At 47.3% G+C, this 22,205-nt stretch overlaps 1 protein-coding gene across 5 annotated transcripts in view; it reads right to left on the minus strand.

Moving 5' to 3' along the window:
* NDST2 (N-deacetylase and N-sulfotransferase 2) overlaps nucleotides 1–22,205 on the minus strand; it is a 136,957-nt gene that overhangs the window by 16,415 nt on the left and 98,337 nt on the right. For all 5 annotated transcript variants that reach the window (XM_055721402.1, XM_055721398.1, XM_055721399.1 and 2 more), the window contains 3 exons: nucleotides 8,323–9,721; nucleotides 887–974; nucleotides 537–691 (listed from right to left, as the gene is read on the minus strand). In XM_055721402.1, coding sequence (XP_055577377.1) covers nucleotides 537–691; nucleotides 887–974; nucleotides 8,323–9,315 — 1,236 coding nt within the window. In that variant the 5' untranslated portion in view covers nucleotides 9,316–9,721. The remainder of the gene's footprint in view (nucleotides 1–536; nucleotides 692–886; nucleotides 975–8,322; nucleotides 9,722–22,205) is intronic.

Below are 22,205 nucleotides of genomic sequence, written 5' to 3' on the forward strand. Positions count from 1 at the left end.
CAGGATGTTCAAGGCTTCCCCCTCCTCTGCCAAAACTGAGGGAATTTCCCCTGCACTTCCCAGATAAGTAATTTCCTTCAGCATTGTCTGGAGAGGCCAGAAGCAGGGCTGTTAGCACACAGAGCATTTCATACTACCAACCAGGCTGACTTCCTCACAAACCCACAGTGAATAAGGATGGAAAAGGAAATGCTTTCTCCCTGCCAGAGTTTGTAAATTAATTGGATTTGGATGGTAATGCTACAAGTTCACACCTCAGCAAACAAGAGCCTTGGGATTTGCACCCTGGAAGGCAGCGGAGCTGCCTGGGGCCATGCAGGTGCCAGGCCAGGCTCCCCCTGCACCGAGCCACGCGCCACCCCTGCCTCTGGGCTGCGGGCAGCAGGAGCCACCTCCAATTTAAACTTTCACAACTGCCTTCCTTACACGCGGCTGAGTTACTAGGCAAGTGTTTGGGTTCAGCGGGGTCAGAAAAGCTATTCCAGAGGAAGAATGTTTAAGGGTCAGTAAAGTAAATAAACTGCGATGCCCCTTACCACAGCAAACTGTTTGTTGAGCTTCATCTGCTCGGCCAGCACGGTGACGTTGTGGAAAAGATGAGGCTGCATGTGACTCCACATGTGAGGGAACCACCAGAACTCCTTCCTGTGTTTGAGCAGCATGTCATCCCCTTCATCTTCCTCATCTGTACCTAGAGAGAGCAGGAAGGGAAGTGCAAAAACAAATGGCAGCAGAGGGGCTCAGTGTTTCAAAGCAGTGGCTAATCCCCTGCAGTGCCGCATCGTTCCATCAGAGCATCAGGCTCTCTAACGCGTTACACGCGCAGATGCACCCGAACGCAGGGGCCATACACAGGCGCCAGGACACGGGGGTGCCAGGGGCTTACCTGTGTGGTAGAATTTCCCTGAGAAGCCCAGGTTGAAGGTGAAGTTTGGGACTAGAGTTCTCAGCTTATTCTGGGTGCTCAGTAAAGCCTGTTTGAATGAAAGAAAAAAAGAAATGTTCATAGTCAGTTGCTCTGTAACGTCTCCCAGTGCTCTACTGGTGCCCAGCTCAGTGTGAAGAGGCATCAGGGGACGGGACTAAGGCATCGCTGCCTGCGGATAAAGCAAGGTAGCCAAGTGCTCCACATACACAGCCTTTACTTGAAGTAGTCCTGCTGTACACTAAATGATGCCTTTTTAAAACCACAGCCAGATGATGCTCTCCACCCAGGGCTTCTGCGCTAAGGCAAAGGGACACAAATCTCACTTCCATGCAGCAGATCCCTTACTCTTTCCAGGTTCAACCTGAAGGCTCCCTTCCCATCCTGTGTTGGTTGGGACTTTGCCATCAAACATCTGCCCTTTCTCTGAGCCTAGGTGTTAACAAAAAGGAGGATGGGGCAGCACGTGGTGCACAGTGGAAGATTAGTCAATATTGTGAACAAAACCTAAGTGATCCAAAGGGAGGGGGGGGGTTACTTAGAACGGAAAGGTGGATTCGCAGAACTACCCAAGCAAAGAATCCTGCCCTGGCAGGGAGGTACCCTGGGCTTTGTGTCCCTTGAAAGCACCAAAATAATTTTGTAGCAGGGAAGTTTCCTAGATTCTGGAAAAAGACTTGGGGGAACTGACATTCACAGTCATCGCGTCTCCTACTGGTTCTCTCTTGCACTTGTCCCTGCTTTAAATGTCCAGATTAATTGCTACAGCCAAAGGGAAGGAGCCTTGTGCCACAAACCCCAAGGTCCAGCAGTGTTACAGAGTAAGACAGCAGGCAGCCTTGACAGAAAAAAAAACCAAACAAGCCCAGAGGCTCAGTATGCCACAGACAAGTAAGATACAAACTAATTGTAGTCAAATCTCTTCTGCTGGAAAACAATAAAAAGACAGAAGCCCTGAGATGCATGCTGTGCTGCTACTGGCACGCTTCAGGGAAAGTGTCTTTGGGGCAGCTCCTATGGGAGAAGTTCTTAATCAAACAGGGAGCTGGCAGGAGGGCTGCTGGCAGGGGACAGAGTGCTCCTTGCCCAGGCAGTTACTTAGATTTTAAAAGCTTTCCTAAGAAACCAGCGGCTCAGTGGCTGCACCAAGGTGAAGGTGATGACCTCTTGACAGCAGACCTGGGCTAGATGCAAACAGACAAGCAACCTGGCATGTAACACCGGGCACAGCATGCAGGCTTCTCAAACCGCGCAGGCAGGTGGCAGATCCTTCTGCATTGGCAGCCCTTCCCCAGCCCCAAGGAGCACAAAGGAGCACTACAATGCTGCCTTCAGCGTGGCTCACACTCTACAGGTGCTGTTTAGGCACTCCGCTCCCTTGGTGGTGGGTCTGTTCGCCAAGGCAGACCCTCACTCAGCGGAGAGACCCGCCTCGACACCTACTGCTTAAGGATACCCTGACAAATCACTGCCATCACTCGTATTTCAAAACAGTGTTGACCAAACACCAATCATCACCCAATGTAAAAATGATGACTTCTGTAATTTACTTCAATCACCCAGCCACTGCGAGTGTATCCTGGGGCAAAGCAGCTGAGCGGTTTTACTCCCAAGGCAGGCAGCCCATGACCTCTCACGCACAGCAAGGTGGGAAGAGCAGACAGATTATTCCTGCAGCGCTGCAGACGCTCTCAGTGCCCTCTCTGAGGGAACCAATCCTTCGGGCTTTTCCCTAGAGACAGACCTAATTGCTTCTTCCTCCCCCATGTCCACACAACAGTGATATCAAATGCAGTCTGGGTCAGATTTCAAAGATCCCAGCTCCTCCATGGCCACATGCCCATCCAACAGTAATATTTAGAGATACGTATGGCACATGACATCTCCAGAACCTGTCACAAACCCAGCCAGTGCTTTTAGAAGGTGGCATGTGAGCAGCACTGCTGGCTGAAGCCTCCTTTGCTGCAGAAGATCCAGACCAGGCATGGGAGGTCAAGTCCCCTCACGTAACCCCGTAAGACATCCCACACATCAGGGAGCGAGACAAAGGGCTGTGCATCTCTCCACAGAGAAGCAGCTGTCTGCCCAGCTGGATGACAACACCACATCACATTTGGGACCAAAACCTTGACCACATTGCCCGGTATCTTAGAGAGGAAACTACCACCCTCGTCTCCAGAGCTGTCCCGAGCCTCACCGCTTCTCTCTGCTACCCTGAAAGGCACATCCAGTTCCTCAGGCTCGGGTAGGAAGGTGGTGGGAGGAAAGACAGTGGTTAAGAGGCTTAGCATTCCCCTGCACAGAGGGAGATTTAAAGCCTGGCTGGTGTTACCATGACAACACATCTGTCTGATGATAAATCCCAAAAAGCCCTGCTCCAGCAGGCAGCAATCCTTTGTGTCCAGGGAGGGACCAGGGAGAAACTGGGGGGGGGGGGGGGGGGCGCAGAAATGCTGAAGCTAATCGCATGCCATCCCTCTGCCGATGCTGGCTCCTTTTCACAGCCACATCCATACGGTGGCACGGCACAGGTCTGAACAAGTGTCTTTCCCCTGCACAGGAGATGAGAGACTAAAGGTGTCAAGTAAAATATCTGGAAATTTGTTTAAACAAATTCTGCATTTGCTGTTCCCTAGCACACTGGTTCAAGGAGGTCTGTGAGCTGTAGTAAGGTGAGACAACACAGCCGTGGGAATGGGCCGGGAGGATGGCCCTTCTCCCTGCTCCGGCACCTCTGCACTCTCTTGCTCTTTCATAAAGCAGGATGAGTATGGCAGCACCACCAGTATCTTACAGGTGACTCAAGTGGCATTTCGTTTATATCCGAAATATGCCCTGAGATTCTTAAACGAAAGGCAGTCAAGAAATGTGGCGTAGGCTACCCATTAAGATATAAAATAGCTAACCAGATGCAAACAGATCTTCATGTGCATATTTTAAGAAATTTAGCTGCTGACGGGGTACAGGACAGAAGGCTAGCATTTTAGCTACCCTTATCTCTAAAAAACAAAGCTGCTTCTCCTAAAAAACTGCCCCTCCAATCCCTTCAAGTATTTCTGGTTTATATTTTCTAACTATCTTCCATTCCAAAAATCCTTCCCCAATGCAGCCAAGCGTGCCAGCTAGCCCAAGGCCCCTCCCCAGCTCCACTCCCTGTTGGAAGCTCAGCAAGGCTCCCCCCGGGAAGGCACCGATGGGGTCTCCAGGCGATTCCCACCACTGGCCACCAGAACTCACAAGCCACATCAAGGCCAGACCCGCTTCACGCCTGTCACAGTCTATCAGAGACCATCCTCCGCACCCGACGGACCTTTTGGAGGCCTTTAGTGCTTCCTTGGGGTAGCCGTGCTCAGGCCCCGGTGACGGACACTGGCGTCCCGATGCACACTGCTGGACTGAATGCAAAAAAGGTCCAAGCTGCAGTCTGATGTTTGATGCTCATCACTTTAAAAAGGCTTTTCTATAATCTCAAATTATGATAAATATTTACTTCTAAGCAAACTTTAGGGGAAAAAAGTTTAAAATTGTCTTTTGTTGCAGGACATCAGAAAATTAGATGTGATCTCACTGACGGATCTGCAAAGATGTACTCACCTACAAGCTCTTGATGCCACCCAGTTAGAGACAAAAACCCTCTCAATGGGGTTAAAAGTCCAAAAGCAAGGAAAACATCAGGGAAGCCACGGCACTCTGACTGTACCCTCTTGAGGTTGCTTCTAATCCTCCTCTACGACAGCACAATGTCCTCGGCACCGCAGTAGCGTGGGGCTAAACCGGCATGCAACTCTGCTTTTTTAGCCATGAAATTTTTAACTGCCGAAAGTGTTTGCAGAGATTTTAGCTGTTCCAGACAAACCCCAAATATTACCTCCCCTATCTCGGGTCCCGCTAAAAAGAGGCAAAAATAAAGGAGGGAAATAAGGTTGAGAGTCAGATGCTGGGAAGAGAGGATACCAGGAGTCTGGAAAAGAGTGCATGGACAAATGAAGAGAAACAGATGATAGAACATGGAGGAAGAAAGCAAAGTGCCTTGACAGCCCCTTCTCAAACGCTCATGCAAAGCACGAGGAATGTGCTGCAGAAATACCTTCTTCATAGGAACTGCCCTGCGGATGCTAGGCAGCACACTCCGAGGAGGATTTGCTCACCGTTCTCTCAGGGAGCAGTAGCACTGGCAGAGCTCAAACAGTGCTGCCAAAAGGGAAAGCATTCGTGGTACCGGCATTTGTATCTCCCCTGCGGTGTTAGAATCGGGGAGTTAGAAACTGCTGAGTATTTTCATTTCTGGTAAGATCATCCTCTACAATTTAGAAAGACACAAGCTGGCTGACAGCCACCCTCACTAAATTCTCTCTCTTCCACCCTTCTCATTCATACCCCAAAATGAAATGGCTGTCCTGCCTTTTCACTTAGCCTGCTCTCAGACTTGCCAGCAACAACTGCTTGCTACTTACGCCCTCGTAGAGATTACCAGCAAAAGAGGCAAAACCTCATCTACTTAATCTTCTTTCTTTATACCTAAAGACGACCAGGAAGGATCTTAAAAGCCCGATCCTTGTGCATTAGAAACGGCTTGTCTGTGTTGGCCAGTTCCACGGAGGTTTTGGTAAATTCCGAGGATTTTGATCTTGAAAGAGACTGAATGTGGAATAATTGAGAAAAGAAGGGATTCTGAGATTTTGTTTCATTAATTATGTGCAGCTAGTATGTGATAAACTTTACAAGGGAGAAACATTTTCCTTATGCAACTTCCAACTGTTTCACTCCAATTGAGGACTGCAAGCTCCTGCTGCAGCCTTTCAGCAGAAAGAGAAACTCCATCTTTAAAGTGAAAGCAAGCACAATTCCTTTTTTTCCGTGTTAGAAGAAGAAAGCTATTCAGCTCTCCTTTAAGCGTCACAAATAAAAATATTTCTCCTCTCAGGAATTCTATCATGGGCACGCATTTGAACAAATTATATTCAGCATTTCTTTTAATCGCCACTTGGTCTGGGCAGCTCTCTGAACATGGACCTGCATATGACAAACAGGCTCACTGGGACAGCAGAGTCAATTTTACACCCTCAGACAACATCCAATCTTCAAACCGCTACCCTGACCACTGTAATCTAAGCTTTAAGATAAGGAGCTGTGTGTTGAGATAACAGCCCTGAAACAGAGCTTTCATATAAAAGGCCACAGAAAATGCCAGCTGTTCTGTCACTATTATATCCCCTTCTCTCCCCATGGCGAGAGGCTATCAACAAATCCATGTAGTTATTTCTCGCTTTTAAAAAATAAAAATTCATTAACCTCTTGTGGCTCTGCAATCAGAGAGCTTCTTTTAAATGGATAAATCTGGGTTTTATCTGCTTTGCCCGAATTCTCTGCTTACTGATCACAGATTATTCCTCCATTTCAACCTGTTAAAACCCAAACAAAGCATCTTTTGGAATTATCTTGTCTGGGTTTGTTTTTAATATCACTAGAGCAGCCTTTGTTTCCAGGAGCTTTGGCCACCTATCTCCTGTTTTCTCCCACGGGTATGTAACCTGTCCAAACACTACGGAGGTGAGAATCCCTGCCAGTTTGGACTAGAAGGTGCAGGGCCTGCTTAGGACCAAGATAGGATTGTGATCCTCCAAAAACAAACAGACAACAAAAAAACCAAAAACCAACCCCAAACCAACTTTCAGAGTATTTCAGCATCTCAAAACACAAGGACACTGCAGTGAAATGAAGACAATTTTAGCATTTTCTTTTAAGTATTACATACAGCTGTTCCATCTTTCTATACCTGTCTGCTTGGAAACACTTCTATACCTGTTTGCTTAGAGACTTATGGTCAAAGGTGGCTCTGAAGAATTACCAAGGAATGAAGCAAGTAAAATAAAAAACGGCATGCAGTTAGAGCTGCTTCAGGCACACAGCTTCAAATGAATTGAAAAGATAAGCTAGCTCCAAACAGAATGCAAGGGTTTCTTTCCCCCCAAGCTAAACTTGGAATCAGAAGCAGAATTTAGAATCTCAGAGACCTGAAAAACAAAGATGAACTAAGATATGCCTTGCATGGATGCATAAAACACACAGAAAAGGTGGTAAGTCTCCTAGTGAGGTGGAAGAGTGCTCTTGGGAACATGTATGGGGTGAGGTGTGGGTCAGGCAAGGGAACATTTGTGTATTTTGTTCTCTACCTGTGCCTCAAATGCTCTGTGCCCTTAGACGAAAGGTTAAAGCCTGCTTTGCTTGAGGTTGTCTGGGAAACATGCTAAGGCGGCTGCTGTTGCAGGCTTACCGTCACTGGGGCTGGTGCCCAGGGGACTCCATCCAGGAGCTCCTCCATCCATCTTAGGGCAAGTGCTAAACGGGAATCCCAGGTGAAAGGCCTGGGGTCTTACGGCTCTGGGAACAGCCTCAGCATGCCTGAAGAAACAGGCAATGCACCTGCCCCAAAAGCTACAGACCAGAACTGATGGGGAAGATACGCAGGCAAGTCCTTGGCTCCACAAGGCAGCATATGCACACATATCACTGACTGAGGAGAACGCTTTATCACGTGCTTTCAAGAACACAGAGAATCAGAAGGGGCACTTAGTTTCTAACCTTCTTCCTACTTGTTTTCTCCTTTGCCTGTCTCTCTTCCCTCTTCCCCCCAGAATCTCTCTCTGTGCCCTTCCCATATCCTTTCCTACTAGGTCACGGCATTACTCAAGGAACTGCCAAGGAAAGCAAACCACTAAGATAGCATCTCTCTTTCCCAGTTGTGAGGCCACAGAGCCAGTTCTCATGAAGGCTTGGTCTGAGCGCTTTGCCCTGTGGTAAATGTTTGGATGTTCTCTGCCCAGGGATGGCGGTTGCTGGTGGAGGATATGAGAGGGGTGTAACGAGGGGTGTTTCTTTTCCCCATTTGTTTATGTCCTGAAAAGCTAGACGGCTAAAACGCAGACTAGTTGTTTACACTGCATGGACTGGCCTACAGTTTGGCAATATAATATATACAGTTTAAAAAAAATAAATAATAATATAATAAATACAGCTTTTCTATTCTATCCTAACACAACTTGCCTTTTCCTTTTGAGAGGCAGAGTTTACAGCTACAGATAGCTGGACAGAAGAAAACTGCATATGCCTGTTCCCTGTGTTAAGGAGGAGATGGGATAGACCACCACAGGCATCCTCCTCTCAAACTCAGAGAGGACACCTCCAGGTCCCAGAATGAAAAATGCTCCATCGAAAACTGGAAAACTGTTGAGAGCATCACATATGGTGTCTCAACAGCTTTGCACGCTACTTCTGTTTCAGATAGGAACAACTGCAGCAATCAACTTCCTCTCCAATTAAACACAACCTTGACTTTCCTGGCATACCACACACCCTAGAAATCTGTCTGGAGCCTGCAGTTATTCTCGGGATTTTACCTCTACATCAGACACCTTCATGCGAGTCCCCTCTTTTCCCACAAATATATCATCAATGTCGACGAGGATATAGCGATCAAGTGTGAGACAGAGGCGCTTGCCAGTCAAGTAGGCAATGGCATCCACAAAAATGAGTTTGTGCAGCCAAAAATTGAGGTTATTGCCGAAGAGAACCCGCTGGATCCCATCATGCAGACCCAGGTCCTGCACCACTGTGGCATGCAACGCTTTGTGGGTGGCCAGGTGAGGAATGGACTCCGAGGACTTCGTGCTGGCCAACAGCACCGGCTCGTAGGTGCTGTGGTTTGACTGGAACACAGTCCAGTCATCACCCGGCAGGGGACCCTGCTCCACCTCATTCGCCCGGGTGACGTAGAGCAGGGGAGCACTAGGGTTGATGTGATAGTCCCGCAGCCCCAAGTTGGAATGTAGGAAAAGGGGAAAACCCTTGAGCTGTGCACTGAGCAGGCTGTTCTCGTTGGCTTTAAAAAAGCCTATAATCCCCACCCCATACTCTACACAGTATTTGTCCAGCAGTTCTCGGTTCCAAGCATCAAGGTTCACATATTTAAGGATGTTCTCGTAGATAATAAGAGCGTAGCGTCCTCTATCTTTGTCTGTCAGAGTGGGCATATCCCCTTTGCCAGGGGCGATCTCTGTCCTGTATTTAAATCGGCTAGATTCCAGGATGGCCACGATTTCCTGCCCCAGCTGGGAGTAAATGCTCTCCACAAAGACTAGCACCACAGGGTCTGTGCGCGAGGTGTCCACAGATTTCGTGAGCCTCCAGCTGGCTTGCGGTGGGATCAAGACGCGGTGCTGGTTGCTGCAGTCACTGAAGGGCAGGGGTGGCGGTTCCTTGATTTTGGGACTGTTAGTGACGTAGTACGCCAGGATGCACATGGAGATCAGGCTGAAGGCAATGAGCAGCAGGATCAATCTGTGGAGCTCCAGCTGTCGCACGTGCCGCACTACTTTCCACAGCTGAATCATGGTGAGGCGGGCTGCCCACCCCCTCCTCACACTCTGCACCCACCTCGCTCTTGAGATCTCCAGTGCCGCTGTGGCAGTACCCAGCGGCAGCTCGCAAAGAAGAAAGAGCAGCTGCGGAGAGAGACAAAGCGAAAGCAAACAGCTACCAGGCTAGACTCCCAGGGATCTGCCATTTATCTCAAGTAACCATGGCCCTCAATTCCCATCACTCCTTTGTGTGCTTCCTCCTGTTCCCCTCCTCTCACTCAGGAATGTCTTTTGGAGGAGCGAGGTTCCCTGAATCTTGTCTCCAACAGCCAATCAGTCTGTCATCCTGCACGCCAGCAGCTTCAGCGCAGCCTTCCCAGGTGTTCTGCTTCTCATTTAGCTGTTTTGCATTCACATGATGGCACCTTCTCTTTGCATCCTGCAATTTAAAAAGAAAAAGTCAATTCTCAGTATGGATTCACGGTATTTAATGGGTTTGAGATGAAGTGGCAGGATCAGCAGGTGCGAGGTGGGCAGCATCACTCGCCTGACAGGAGACAGACCTGTTCCCTGGGACGTGACGCACGCCGTTCATGCAGGAGCTTGGCAAAACCATCGTAAGGGCTTTTGGAAGAAAGGTCCAGACAGCACACAGGGACTCAGCACTTGCCTTGGGTGAGAGTCTTACATGCTAGAGCCAACAGAGCCGGGGCACCCGGCCTCCCTCCACTCCTCTTCATGCCACCCAACAGAAAACATGAACCCCTTTTATTCTAGCCTGCATTTCAAAATTAACAAGAAGAGGAGAGAGCCCTCACATCCTCTGTCTTGCCCTGTTCTCACACTGATGATGTGCCCAAGTCCTTGCCAGCGACTTCCTAGGCTCTTGGGATATGGCTGTCCCAAACCCAGCACGATGCCTCAACCTCCCACCAGCTCCCTTGCCCCACAGCTCCCAACTTCCATGGTTCCCACGCGACTTGTCCCGGCAACTTGTGTTCTTCCAGGGCTCTCAAAACACGGCTCTGGAGAGGCATGGTCCCCTCAGGCATCATGGAGCTGGCGGGGCACGGGCTGCCCATACCCTGCACACCTAACTCCTATCGACTGATTCAGTGGCAGGTGGAGAGGAAACATCTCCTGAAACTTTCCTCACCCTCCCTCATATGTCACCAAAGAGCAAGAAGCCAGTTTTAAATCACCAACAGCATGATGGAAATTTGGGTTGGTCTCAAAGACGTGAAAACTTCTTGTTACAAAGCTCTCTCACCTCCCGCTTTGTGTTTATGACAGCAGGCTATTTCACCATATGTTGTTATTTTTTCCAGATAAAATGCTCAACAAAGCCAACAAACACCAAGGCATCTAAATAAAACATAAACACCAGGGAAAGCAACTAAATTGCTCCTTGGTTTAAAAATAAAAATCACTGTGTAGTTTCCCTTACCAGAAGCGTGGTGCACCTACAGCAACACCACTCAGGTGTTGGGGTACAGGCACATTTTTGGGGAGCGCCTGCTGCTGCTCCCAGTACAGCGCAAGGACACCCAGAATGCCAGATGTTGCTCACCAAGTCAGTCATGCCCAAAAAGAGCTCTCTGTAAAAAGTTAAAAAATCCTTTTTTCTCTCCAAGCCTTTTCTACTCACGCACCCGCACTCCTGCGGACACGTGCTCCACCACGTACAGTCCCTCCAACCACCTGCTCGGCTGGCACAGCTTACAGCACCAGGAGGCACAAGAGCAACAATAACAAAGTACTACCAAAACAGTTCCTCATCCTTTCTCCCTTCCTCCCGTTTTTGAGCCTTTCTGTTACTGCCACTTTGATAAAACAGAGTCTTAGAAGACTACTTTGTCCACGAGTTTCAGACAGACATACGGTTTTATATAGCAAAGTCAGGGTTTTAACAACTCGCTCCACCAGAAAAGAAACTACTTGCGAGACAGATGCTTATTTTGTCATGTGCATTACTAAACAGAAAAAAATCCTTCTGAGCAAGGGAAAATACCAGTTTACAGATGAGGCCAAAAGCCCCACTCCAAAGACTCCCACCAGGCTGTTTTCCAAACTGCTGGTGCAGCTTGAAGCAAAAACAAACACACAAACAAACCAACCAATCAACCAACCACAAAAAACCCAAGCAGATTTTATATGTAGAGATATAATATTGGTAGCTTTGTGATGGCAGATGGAAAAGAGTCAAGAGTGCTCTTTACACGAGCCTTACAATGGTCCTTAAATACTACCTCAAATAACTTCTATGCTATAAGCTCAGCAGAGCAGGGACCGGCTTGCCTGGCACACAATGACACCCTAGCCCCGATGAGGTCTTCAGGATAGCTCTAGCCTGTACATGTGAAGTATATTACAGAAATAATTTTCCACTGGAGAAACTGAGACACAGCCAATCTTATTGAAGGTCACACTGCCAGGCAGCAGATGAATCAAGACTGGGGGAGGAATTATCTCTGTTCCCCAGACTCCAAATGGATCAAGTCACCATTCCCAAACGGCCCTCTGTAATGACAGAGCTGGCTTTGGAAATCCAGCTCAGTGACAATAAGCTGTGTTTTCTTCTACAAAGACAACCCGTCATCTTTTAGTTTTGTCTCTACATGCTGTTAACTTTTTATTGGAAAGCATACAAAAGAGAGAAGGGGAGAATTTATTATGGGAAGATGTAAAAAACAGAATTCAGATAGTCTTTTTTTGTTTGTTTGTTTTGTTACTTAAGTCACAACTGATTTTGAACGCATGACTCTCTGGACTGAGTGCAGGATATGGTTTGTAATTCCAGTTCAAGCCAAGTTTAGTCCCTGTGATACACTAGGACTGCCAGCATATCAACACAGTACCCCAAAGCACGTGCCACCTTGCAAAAGCAACCAGGAAAATAACTTTTACACCTCTGCAATGAGCTCTTCCCATCCCATTGGCCCTGCAAGGAATACCCCGATGTTACCACCTTCAGAGCTCCAATGTCGCATTGATCTGCAGAGAGGCAGGAGCCTGCGGAGGCAGAACGCAGCAGAGCACAGAGAGGTTAGATAGAAACACATAATGCATGCTCTATCTTTTTAACAAGGTGAATTCCCTCTAAGACAATACATACACAGCTCCACTGCACATCGCCTGCTATGAGAACTGGTCTTCATTCTACTCCTGTGCAACAAATTTACATAAAACATTCCACTCAGCTTCCTACATATTCTATTTTGACTGAAAAGACTGAGAATTGCAAGTTGGTGTCTTCCCAAATAGCTCACATCCTTTTGCTTTTTAATTCCATTGAATAAAACAGAACAATTATAGACTATTTTGGATTCAAAGGTTCACTGTCTTAACATGTAGTAGACAAGAAGTTGTTTTTGCAGGAGAAAATAATATAAAGAGAGACTTCAAAGCTCCGGAGCCCATGCGCTGCCTGCAGAAATTTCCAAGCAAGTGTTTCTGGGGTCAAATTTGTAATCCAAACACCACAGTAACAGTAAGAAATCCAAGAGTAGGCTGATCTATGCAAAAGCCTGGCTAAATACTGTCCTACTTTTACAACTCTTTACCCCCAAGACACCCACCTTGAAAACACTTCTCTTCCCTGGTTACACTCACTCACCTCTCCAACTTCATTTTTAGCGTGGAACTGAGTCTTTATTTTGCAAAGAGCTGTAGCTTCAGTTTCCTGGTTATCAGTTTAAAGATGAAAATCACAAGACAACTGGATTATTCTCTAGAATAAGGATGAAACCAGAGTTTAAGCTGGGCTGCCACACCTGCAGCGCCCAGCTGAGGGGCAAGAGGGAGAGGAACCCCCTTTGCTGGGCACTTCTGAATCGCAGCAGTGTTTTGATAACAATGACTCCATTCAATCCTCTAGCGAAGCTCCCAAACAAGCCCCCATTTGTTACATGGGTGAGCTCAAAAAAACAAATTAAAAAAAAAAAAAGGCCTGTATCAGATTGCTGCTCAAGAATCTGTCAGCTCCGATCTCTTTAACAAGGCTTCACAGCCAGAGGGCATGCCAGCTGGCACTGTATGCATTTAGCTCTTTGGGGACCACATCAGCTGGTTCAGGTTCAAATGAAATGGAAAAAACCCCAAAACCAACAAAACAAGTATACCAACTAAAATTTATATTAAAAGGTGAGAGAGCTGTCAGAAACCACCCATATCCAAAACACAAAGCCCAGAAAGATCTGTACTGGAGGAAAAAAAACCAGAAGGGGAGAGGGGCGGAAATCACACTGAAAATGGCTCCCTCTTCAAGGAAAATACCTGTGTCCTCCTTTGAGGTCAAACTCCTTGGAATCTAACACCACAAACCCCCAAACCCCCAAGCTTATAGACAAATTAAGGTCCAATCTGAACTCCTGCCAGGACCGCCCGAGTGCAAATTGCAGGAGGCAGCAGCACAAGCAGGCAGCAAGGATGGAGCGTTTCACCGGTGCAAGGGCGCAGGCTCAGCAGGCTCCCGTCCTGCCAGGAAAGCCTTGCGAGATCACAGAGCATCAGCTGTAAAGGCAGCTATCTCACAGATCACCAGCATTAAGACAAAGGCTTTATAAAACTTAAGATGTTCTGTTTCCTAGTGATATACAGCGTTAATGTGAAACATAAACCATTTCGTGAATTATCAGCTGCTAAGCCACACAGCAACTGATGCGATACGAAAGGAAGATAACTACCAGAATTGTGTGGCTTTAATGTCTGATCTCCAGATATTTCCAGTGCTTGGAAATTATTGTGGGGGATCAGAACAAATGCTGAAGACCAGCACTTATCCAAATCAGTGACCAGAATACATATATTTGGGGCTGCTGGTACAGTCACGCCAAGGCACATGGAAGATAACGGGGGTCATCTGACACCTTTATCAACAACTTCTGCCACACAAGCTCCTTCCCAGCTGAGCTACTGAAGGTCCTACCCCCCTAAAAAAAGTGTCATGAGTGCATTTCCCCAGCCCTCTTTATTATTCATAATATAACCCCTCTCTCTGGAACGTACAGCAGCAGGATCTTGCTTTTGCCCACAACAGCTCTGATTCAGAGGTTTTTCTCTCGTGCTTCCTGCAAGAGGGTTGTTGCCTTGGCCCCCAGGGGTCTGCAGTAATTGAGTTACACAGTCATCAGAGAAGGAATCCAATTGATTTTCCAACCCACTCCACTTTAACGGTGTCATCATGACACAAAATTCCTCGTTAGGCTGCTTGATTGCAGAGACACCGCAGTCCCTCCCTTGCCCATGGCAGTCTCTGTATGCCAGGCCCGCAGGTGCAGCCCCCACCCCCCCCCCCCCACCCCCCCCAAGGCGGGGAACCTGGCAAGTCACATCACCAGAGCACCGCAAGGCATGCAGCAAGCGGATCAGCGGAACCTCAGGAGAATGAATGCTGGTTGTATTCCACACACTGGATTAAAAAAATACTGTGGAAATGACAGCCACGTTGTAACGCCACTGCCAACCCAGCTAATTTTTGGGCTCCGGGCGTGTGTTTCAGCTAGCACCCACTGCCAGTCCAACCCTGCGGTGAGAGCTGCCCAAGGAATACAGAACTCGTATCCAAGAGGCAAGAAACACAAATGGTGCCCACGCGGCTCCAACAGACAGGCTTCCAGCCTGCGGCCGGCGCTGTGCCTGCTTCGGTATGTCCCTGCGCTGGGGCAGGGCTCTTTCCAGACAGACCTGTGGGAAGCTGGAAAGCTGCCAGCCGGCCAAGCAGGCTTGAAATGTCCTGGTCTGATACAAGAGAAAAGAAAACCTGTGCAATGAAGTATTAATTATTTTTTTTTCTTTTATTCTCATCCCTAGGCAGGTATGTAACTTCACACCTTCTGCAACAGCAACAAACTGTAGTCCCTGCTAAACAGATCTGCACGGAGCACCTCTGCCCAGCCTGGGGGAAACCCAGCCGCAGGCTTGAATTTACCCTTGCAGCGGTGCAGCGATGTCTGAAGACACCGTGGAGGCACAGACCTTGCAGAGGCTGGCTCCCAATGCCAGGCCAGCTCCATGGGGGGCTGCACAGGGATCCCGGGACTCCTGCAAGGTTCTTGCTGTCGGGACACATGATACATCCCTTCCACTGACAGCCTGGTTTGCAGCAGAATTTTGTATTCTTACTCCTTTACAGTACAAAGAACCAGAAACAACGGATTTAGTCCTTCCTGTGTCTGTGACAGAAGTGTGGCCCAGCACTCCCTGCTAGAAACGTAAACCAATCTTTTCCTTTGAAAATGACAAGTTCCTCCTTACAAAAGCTTTCAGGAATTTCAGCACCCTGCCTTCTGCCCATCAATCTACAGTCAATACAACTGACCTGACTCATTTTCAAAAGCAAGGGAATGTCAAACTTTTACACAGATGTATTCCCACAAGCTGAATAGCAGCACCACAAGCCCCTACATGTTTCACTGTCTCAGCACAGGACAAATTTGGGAAGGGAAAACAGTTGTCTTGTTTTCCTGCCTAAAGATCACATGTACAAATCAGGAACCTGAAGAATTGTTTAAAAAACAAACAGAAGAACAAAATTTCAGCCTCCAACAGTTGCTGACGTTACCTACTTGATAATAATAATATGTAGCTTGGCAGCTGCGCACCTTTGCTCGAATGAAAAGGAAAGGCTGCAAGTATCATGGCAGTGGAAACGCTCACATGGGCCAGAGCTTCCCACCAGCTGAGGGGATGAAGCTGACCTGAGGGTGCACAGGTCTCTGCGAGGCAACAGCTCACAGGAGAGAAAAGAGGCACCTTCCTCAGAGACAACCAAAGGGGCATGCCCACTCCTCCATTTCACGTGCTATGGAACCTCCAACACCCAGGTACTGGGGCCCCCCAGAACTGCACAGATTCATTCTGGCCTCACCCTTCCTTCTGGCCTGTGCCCTCCCTGACACATGGCTCTACGCACACTGTGACCCAAGCCCTTTTCCCAAAGCAGGTGATAACGTGGGACACCCACTCCTTTCTGCAGCCAACTACTCAGAGCTGCAGGACGAGAACCAGCACAGGTTAGAGCTTGCCACACAAGGCACTTCAAGTTGCTCCCCAGTCCCACACATGTGGGATGGGAGTAAGTATCTGTTACCCCAGACGGTGGGAACACACCATCTGCAGCCCCCTTACACCAGTAATCGGCACATACACTCTATCGTGGCAGAACATCTTCCGCTCCACTGTGCGAACAGGAAATAAATGCAGTTCCTTCCGCATTAGATATGGACAAGGATCTCATTTCCATTCCCTCACACGCCCTCCTTATCACAATTCAAGATGAATGATCCTGCTGCAGAAAGAAAAACATCTTCTCTGCTGTCTTCTGCTAAGTGACTTAACCAAAGGGGGAAACACAGTCAAACTGTGGCAAAAACAAGACAACTCGGTGTCAGTCAGAGTTGAAGTGTCTTAATATAGAAATGTACAGTACGGAAGTTTATCTGTAATTGCTATGAAAGCAGCCTAACCGTTCTTCCTTTGAGCTGCACTTTAAAAATTTCGCCTCAGTTAGCAAGGGGCTGATCTTCTACATTCAACTGCTTCCTCCTGTCAGGTAATGCATCTGAGCTAATCTTCTTCTCCCATCTACTTCATCTAGGAACATATGACAGTAGGGAGCAGATTTAATACTGTTACGCTGAAAGTTTGTCCAAACTGACACCAGAAGAAAGCTGTAAGTACGCTCAACCAAAGCATAACATCTGAGGAAAGCTCTTGTGCTTACCTGTTCTGTATTTGCACCAAGGCCCGTACAGTCAGGATGTGTTGGCCTTGCAAAAGCACGTGTTCCCTGGCTGCGTACAGTGGCTGCCTCCTGCCTGCCTTCAGCTGAGGTCTCCTGTGCAGCACCAGACCTCCGCCCGGTGCAAAGCCATCAGCGATTCTCCCAGCCTTTGTAGCTTCTAGTATCCGGCTCTATGACCTTGCCGTGATTGAAATCAACAAGCCTCCCGCGCTCAGAAAACAAAACAGTCACATTTTGGCTGGCTGGGCTACTGCAAGACAGCTTTTAACACAGTGCAGACTCACTTCAGAAAAAGGGGGTACAAGTGACATAAGCATGCTATAAATCTGGCCTAGCAAAGGCAACATGAGTGAAAACAAGCAACAAGAAGAGCAGAGTAGGTGGAAAAGGCATGGCTTGAGGTCTGTGGAGATCACGCAGGCTGGCTGAGACGGTGGTTGGGAGGCCTGGGTTTTGCAAGACAGGAACAAATGCAAAGAGCCCTACTGCCATCAACCAGCCTTCGTGGCCACCTGTGCAATGAAAACCATCATCTGTTTTTTCACAAGCATTATGGCAGGAATAGAGCTCAAGGGGGGATTCTGCAAAGATGACTGTCAGGGCCCCGCATACACCATCAGCCCCCAAACATCCTGACCTGGGAACTCACCCGAGCTCAGGCATGACCTGAGGTACGTCAGAAGAACGCTCTACCTTCCTGACCTGCCCTGGGGCCTGCCCGATGACTCCGGTCTCATCCCTGGCCTCTCAGGTTGAACCTGGTGGCTGTGACCGACCGCCTCTAGCTGTCCTGTCTGCGTATTGCTGCTGAGGATGCTGCCTGTGCCAGAGGGGGAGGGTGGATGGAGACCCCACACATGGTGGGTGAGGGCAGCCCAGCCCACCGGCATCCCTACGGCCGTGACGGACTTGGCAGCAGCTTCACACACTCGTTAGTTTTCAAGGCATGAAGGCTGCGTAAGTGACAGCAGGACGGAGTCTGCTAGAGAAACAGGGTGATAAAAAGAGTTGTAGCTATTGTTAGACTTCCCTGTCTTAATGTGGGTGGAATTATTTAATTTTCTCTCAAACCATCTGTGTTTGTAATTGTTAGAAAATCAAAGCAACACAGGCAATGCACACTTATTTCCACACTGCGGTTTACACGATGCCATGCTCACCACTATTTTTAAACAAGAATTTCAACACTGTACCTTCTCTTCCCCCTCACAGAAACCTTGTTTTCAGACAATCAACACAGAGAAAACTTACTATTTCAAGACATACATCTGAAATATATTAATCCATTCTAAACTGTACTGTAATTACATGCCACTAGCTCTTAGTCTTCCTCCCATTTTATAGACTTAATTGCTAAAGCGGGTGCTACAGTCTTACATTTTTAATTAGTCAACTGATTAGGAGCAGATTTTTTTCAGCTATGAAGCTGCATCTCTAAAATACTCCTTCATGCAGAGTAAGTCCAGGACCTCATTAACATCCTAATTAACAGTACAGACAAACTCAAGAACAAAAGCTGCCATATTTGCAATCAAATCTACCCTCTGATAAAACTGAATTTTTGCCAGGAAAGCTCAAGAATTTTGCACAAAATGTTCATCTTCATTAGGGACTGCAGCTGAAGACAAAAAGGATCTGGGTACTGCAGACTGCAAGGTACCCAGCTATGGGGCTTGGAGGCTAACTCAAGCTAGCTTGGAGACTTCTTTGAAAATTTACAGGAAGTAAAATTCCCAATAAAATGCGTCAAGCTACTGAAAACGGGCGCTCCTTTATAATTATTAACATGGAAACTATTTAAGTTTTGAACTAAGAAACTGTTTTTCCCACAAAGAAATTTAAAGTTCACTTTTTGTTTCTGATAATGGAAAAACATATGCTTAACCTTCAAGTCAAAATTAATGGGCTTTGTCTCACATGCCACTTTGCAAGCTTGAATAAGTATTTATAGGATTAAACAATTATGAAACTATTACTGTTTCACACATAGCAGGAACAGACAAGGTCAGGTATTACCAGAAGTGGGACTTTAAGAAAACAGAAGCATTCAGAACACTGTTTATTATGAAACTTAGTCTAAAACAATATTAATGTTTTCAGGGTTTCTTCTTCTTTCTTAGTAAAACTTCAGCTTGGTTCAAACAGTTAACTGAAAACAGAAAATCCCAATAATAATAATAATAAAAAACCACAACAATTATCACACTGCCTTGTCTCAGTTGGAATGGAAAGAACGGAATTGGCAGAAAAGTGAAATCTTCTCCAGGTAGAAACGTGCATCAGCCTGTATGGTGAAGTCTTTGGTGGGAAAGGGAACCCCCTACTCCTGGCCTAGCCTGGCAGAAGGCGTTCAGCCTATACAATGTACTGCAAAAAACGCATTACCTTGACCCACCCACCACTTGCATACAACAACGTAAGCACTTACCAACATGTGGTTCTACTGACATGGTGGGTCTTGTGCTTTTCTGTGATGTTTTTGTGGTGAGCCTTGTTCCACAAACAAGGACACGAAAATGCTTTAGTAACAGTAAGCAGATCATCTCCACGATGCCTCCGTGAGCTCGTCCAAGCTAGGGAAATGGCAGCCGGAGCACCACAAGTACCGCTGCAGTGAGACCGGGCAGCAACAGCACCGCTACAGAGCGCCGTCAGATGTGCCCAGAGCCCCGTGTTTTCTATCCCCATTTCAAGCAACTTGATAAAACCAGCCAAACTTCGCCTATGCAGCCAGGATAGCTGACGGCACCTGCTGTAATACAGGCACTAATTTTCACAGCCTAGCAATTACCTTGAGATAAAACATGGCTGCTCTTTAATAGCCTAGAGAAAATAGTGAACTAAGTGAAAAACTCCACGCTCAGAATGGGAATTTATTACTAATCACTGTATAAAGAGCTAAGGCAAACAAAGCTCAAAACAGTGGCAAATACAGTCCTTTGTCCTGCCATACATCCTATCACACATTAAGAGACATGATCCAGAACAACAGATATAGGAAAGCAAGCATACAGAGGCAATTAGTCAAGTAAACAATTTGGGAATGACTGCTGGAAGGAACAGGTTCGCGAGAGCAGAGAGAGGGAGGGAGGATTTGGCAGCGGAGACTGGGAGACTGTTCCAGGAATAGGAGGCAGCATGAAACAAAATGCAAAGCTCAGAGTAGGAGGAAGAGATAAAGGGAGGAGTGCACAGGGAGTCAGAGGGGAGTAGGAGAAAAATGACAGCTCACATTGCTCAAGGAGGCAGAAACATAGCGCCTAAAGACAGAATTTGCCTGAGACGTTAGGTCTAGCTTGCCTACTTTTAAAAGACACAGGTTCTTTAATAATCAAAAGAAGCAGGGTCTATAAAAGGCTTAACAGCTCATCTTCAAAGCCCAGTTCCAGCAGAAACACACTAGCACGCTTGCAGCTTACGTATTTAATGCTGATGGAGGAGGGCTCCTACAGTCCACAAGTCTAAAATTCACCATGTCTTGCAATATTCCAGAGACACCACAGCATTATTTCATCTTTATCCTGAGTAAAGCCACTGCTGCTTGGGTTGTGAAAATCTAATACACTTGCAGTGCTAACTGCGGTCATCCCTTGAGGCCCTTTGCCCAGAGAGGCACTGGGCAGCACAGGGCAGCAAGGGCCGCGTCAGGCAGGAAAGTCGCCTCTACATTCTCCATGTGCTTCCAGCCCCTCCAGCTGTAAGCTGTTTCCCAAACAGAGACAAAAGCTGCATTAGCTAGCTGACAGTGTAGATTACCTGCATTAAAGAATACCCACAATAAGACATTAGAAACACTGAAATTTCATCATTACTGTTGAAATCTCAAGTACAAATGTGCTAACTGATCTCAGCGAGGTAAGAGATACATTACCGTTTTCAGACCACTTAACACTAAAATCTCATGCACAGATGTGACGGGAGAGAAACCACCACATCTAGAGCATTCAAGTAATTCAAACTCGACTTTGCATCAACACTACAACTAAATAATTAATGTTTAGTAGGCTCAGATTAGATTAACACTGTACTTTCAGACAAGATTTTTTTTTCTTCTTTTTCTCCTCAACATTGCTGCAAAGGAGAGAGCAAAGGTAGTGGGAACATCGAAACGCTGAAATTTCTTATCTTCTTCACTGTAGCCAAAACACAAGAATTAAATAAATCTTAGCTAGACAGCAACTTTGAAGAGCTGTAATTATGTTACTAAAAAATACAGCATGATAAACATCTTTTAAAATTTCAGACATTAATTTTAAAGTTAAATACTTAAATTAATTTTAACTCTAATTATTTGGTCTACTTAAGTCTCACATAATTAATTTGGTAGCTGGAATATAAAGATTACAGCTTTTTGGAACACATGCTCTGTTTTCTTACACAACAAAGAAACGAAGCCTCTACTTGAATTGTAAAATTGAATCTTCATTATGAATCTGGGTTAGTCTTTCTGCAATAATTTGAAATGCTTTGACTTTGTACTCACTCTCCCGTGAAGCACCAAGTGACTCGCAGAACATCTGTGCAAAGGACCTGTTGACATCTTGGTACCTGTAGCAAGAATCCTGCCCTGGTGCTTTTATGCTTATTTTTGCTCATATTCCCCTTTGCCTGCTGTTTTCCCAGCCGATGCACGTGAGGCGGCCAAGCAGTGTGGCCAGGCAGCCTCCGCGCTGGCGGGGGCACGGGCAGGCGGGCAGATCCACCAGCACCCCCAGCCCTGCACATCCTGCTCCTCCAGGGCCACGCTGAGCTGCCGGTTTGACAAATGCACGGGCCACTGCGCTGCAGGGATCTCTCCGAGGCAGCGCGGGGTGCTGAGCCCCGGTGCTCCTCTGCTCGGCGGGCAATCCCCCCAGCAGCAGTGCCAAGGGCCGTGCCGAGGGTCATCCAGCCATACGCCGCCCTCCTGTGCCAACTCCACAGCTAAGACAGAGCGACTGGTTTCTAACTCACTGCTTCACATGTAAATTAAGGACCCGATTTTTTCCGCTCATCCACACACCGGTTTTCCAGCGCATTCAGAAAGGAAGACTCCATGGTCAGGAGACCAACACCGGGAACCGCCAGATAAATTTCAGTGCCCTTTTTGGCATCCTTCTCCCCTCGCACAGCTACAGACAGGGCAGAAGGAAGAGCAACATTATCACGGGAGAGGAGACAGGGCAGGATATTAAAACCA

The sequence above is a fragment of the Falco cherrug genome, chromosome 9 (genome assembly GCF_023634085.1).
Source record: "Falco cherrug isolate bFalChe1 chromosome 9, bFalChe1.pri, whole genome shotgun sequence".
NCBI lineage: Eukaryota > Metazoa > Chordata > Aves > Falconiformes > Falconidae > Falco > Falco cherrug.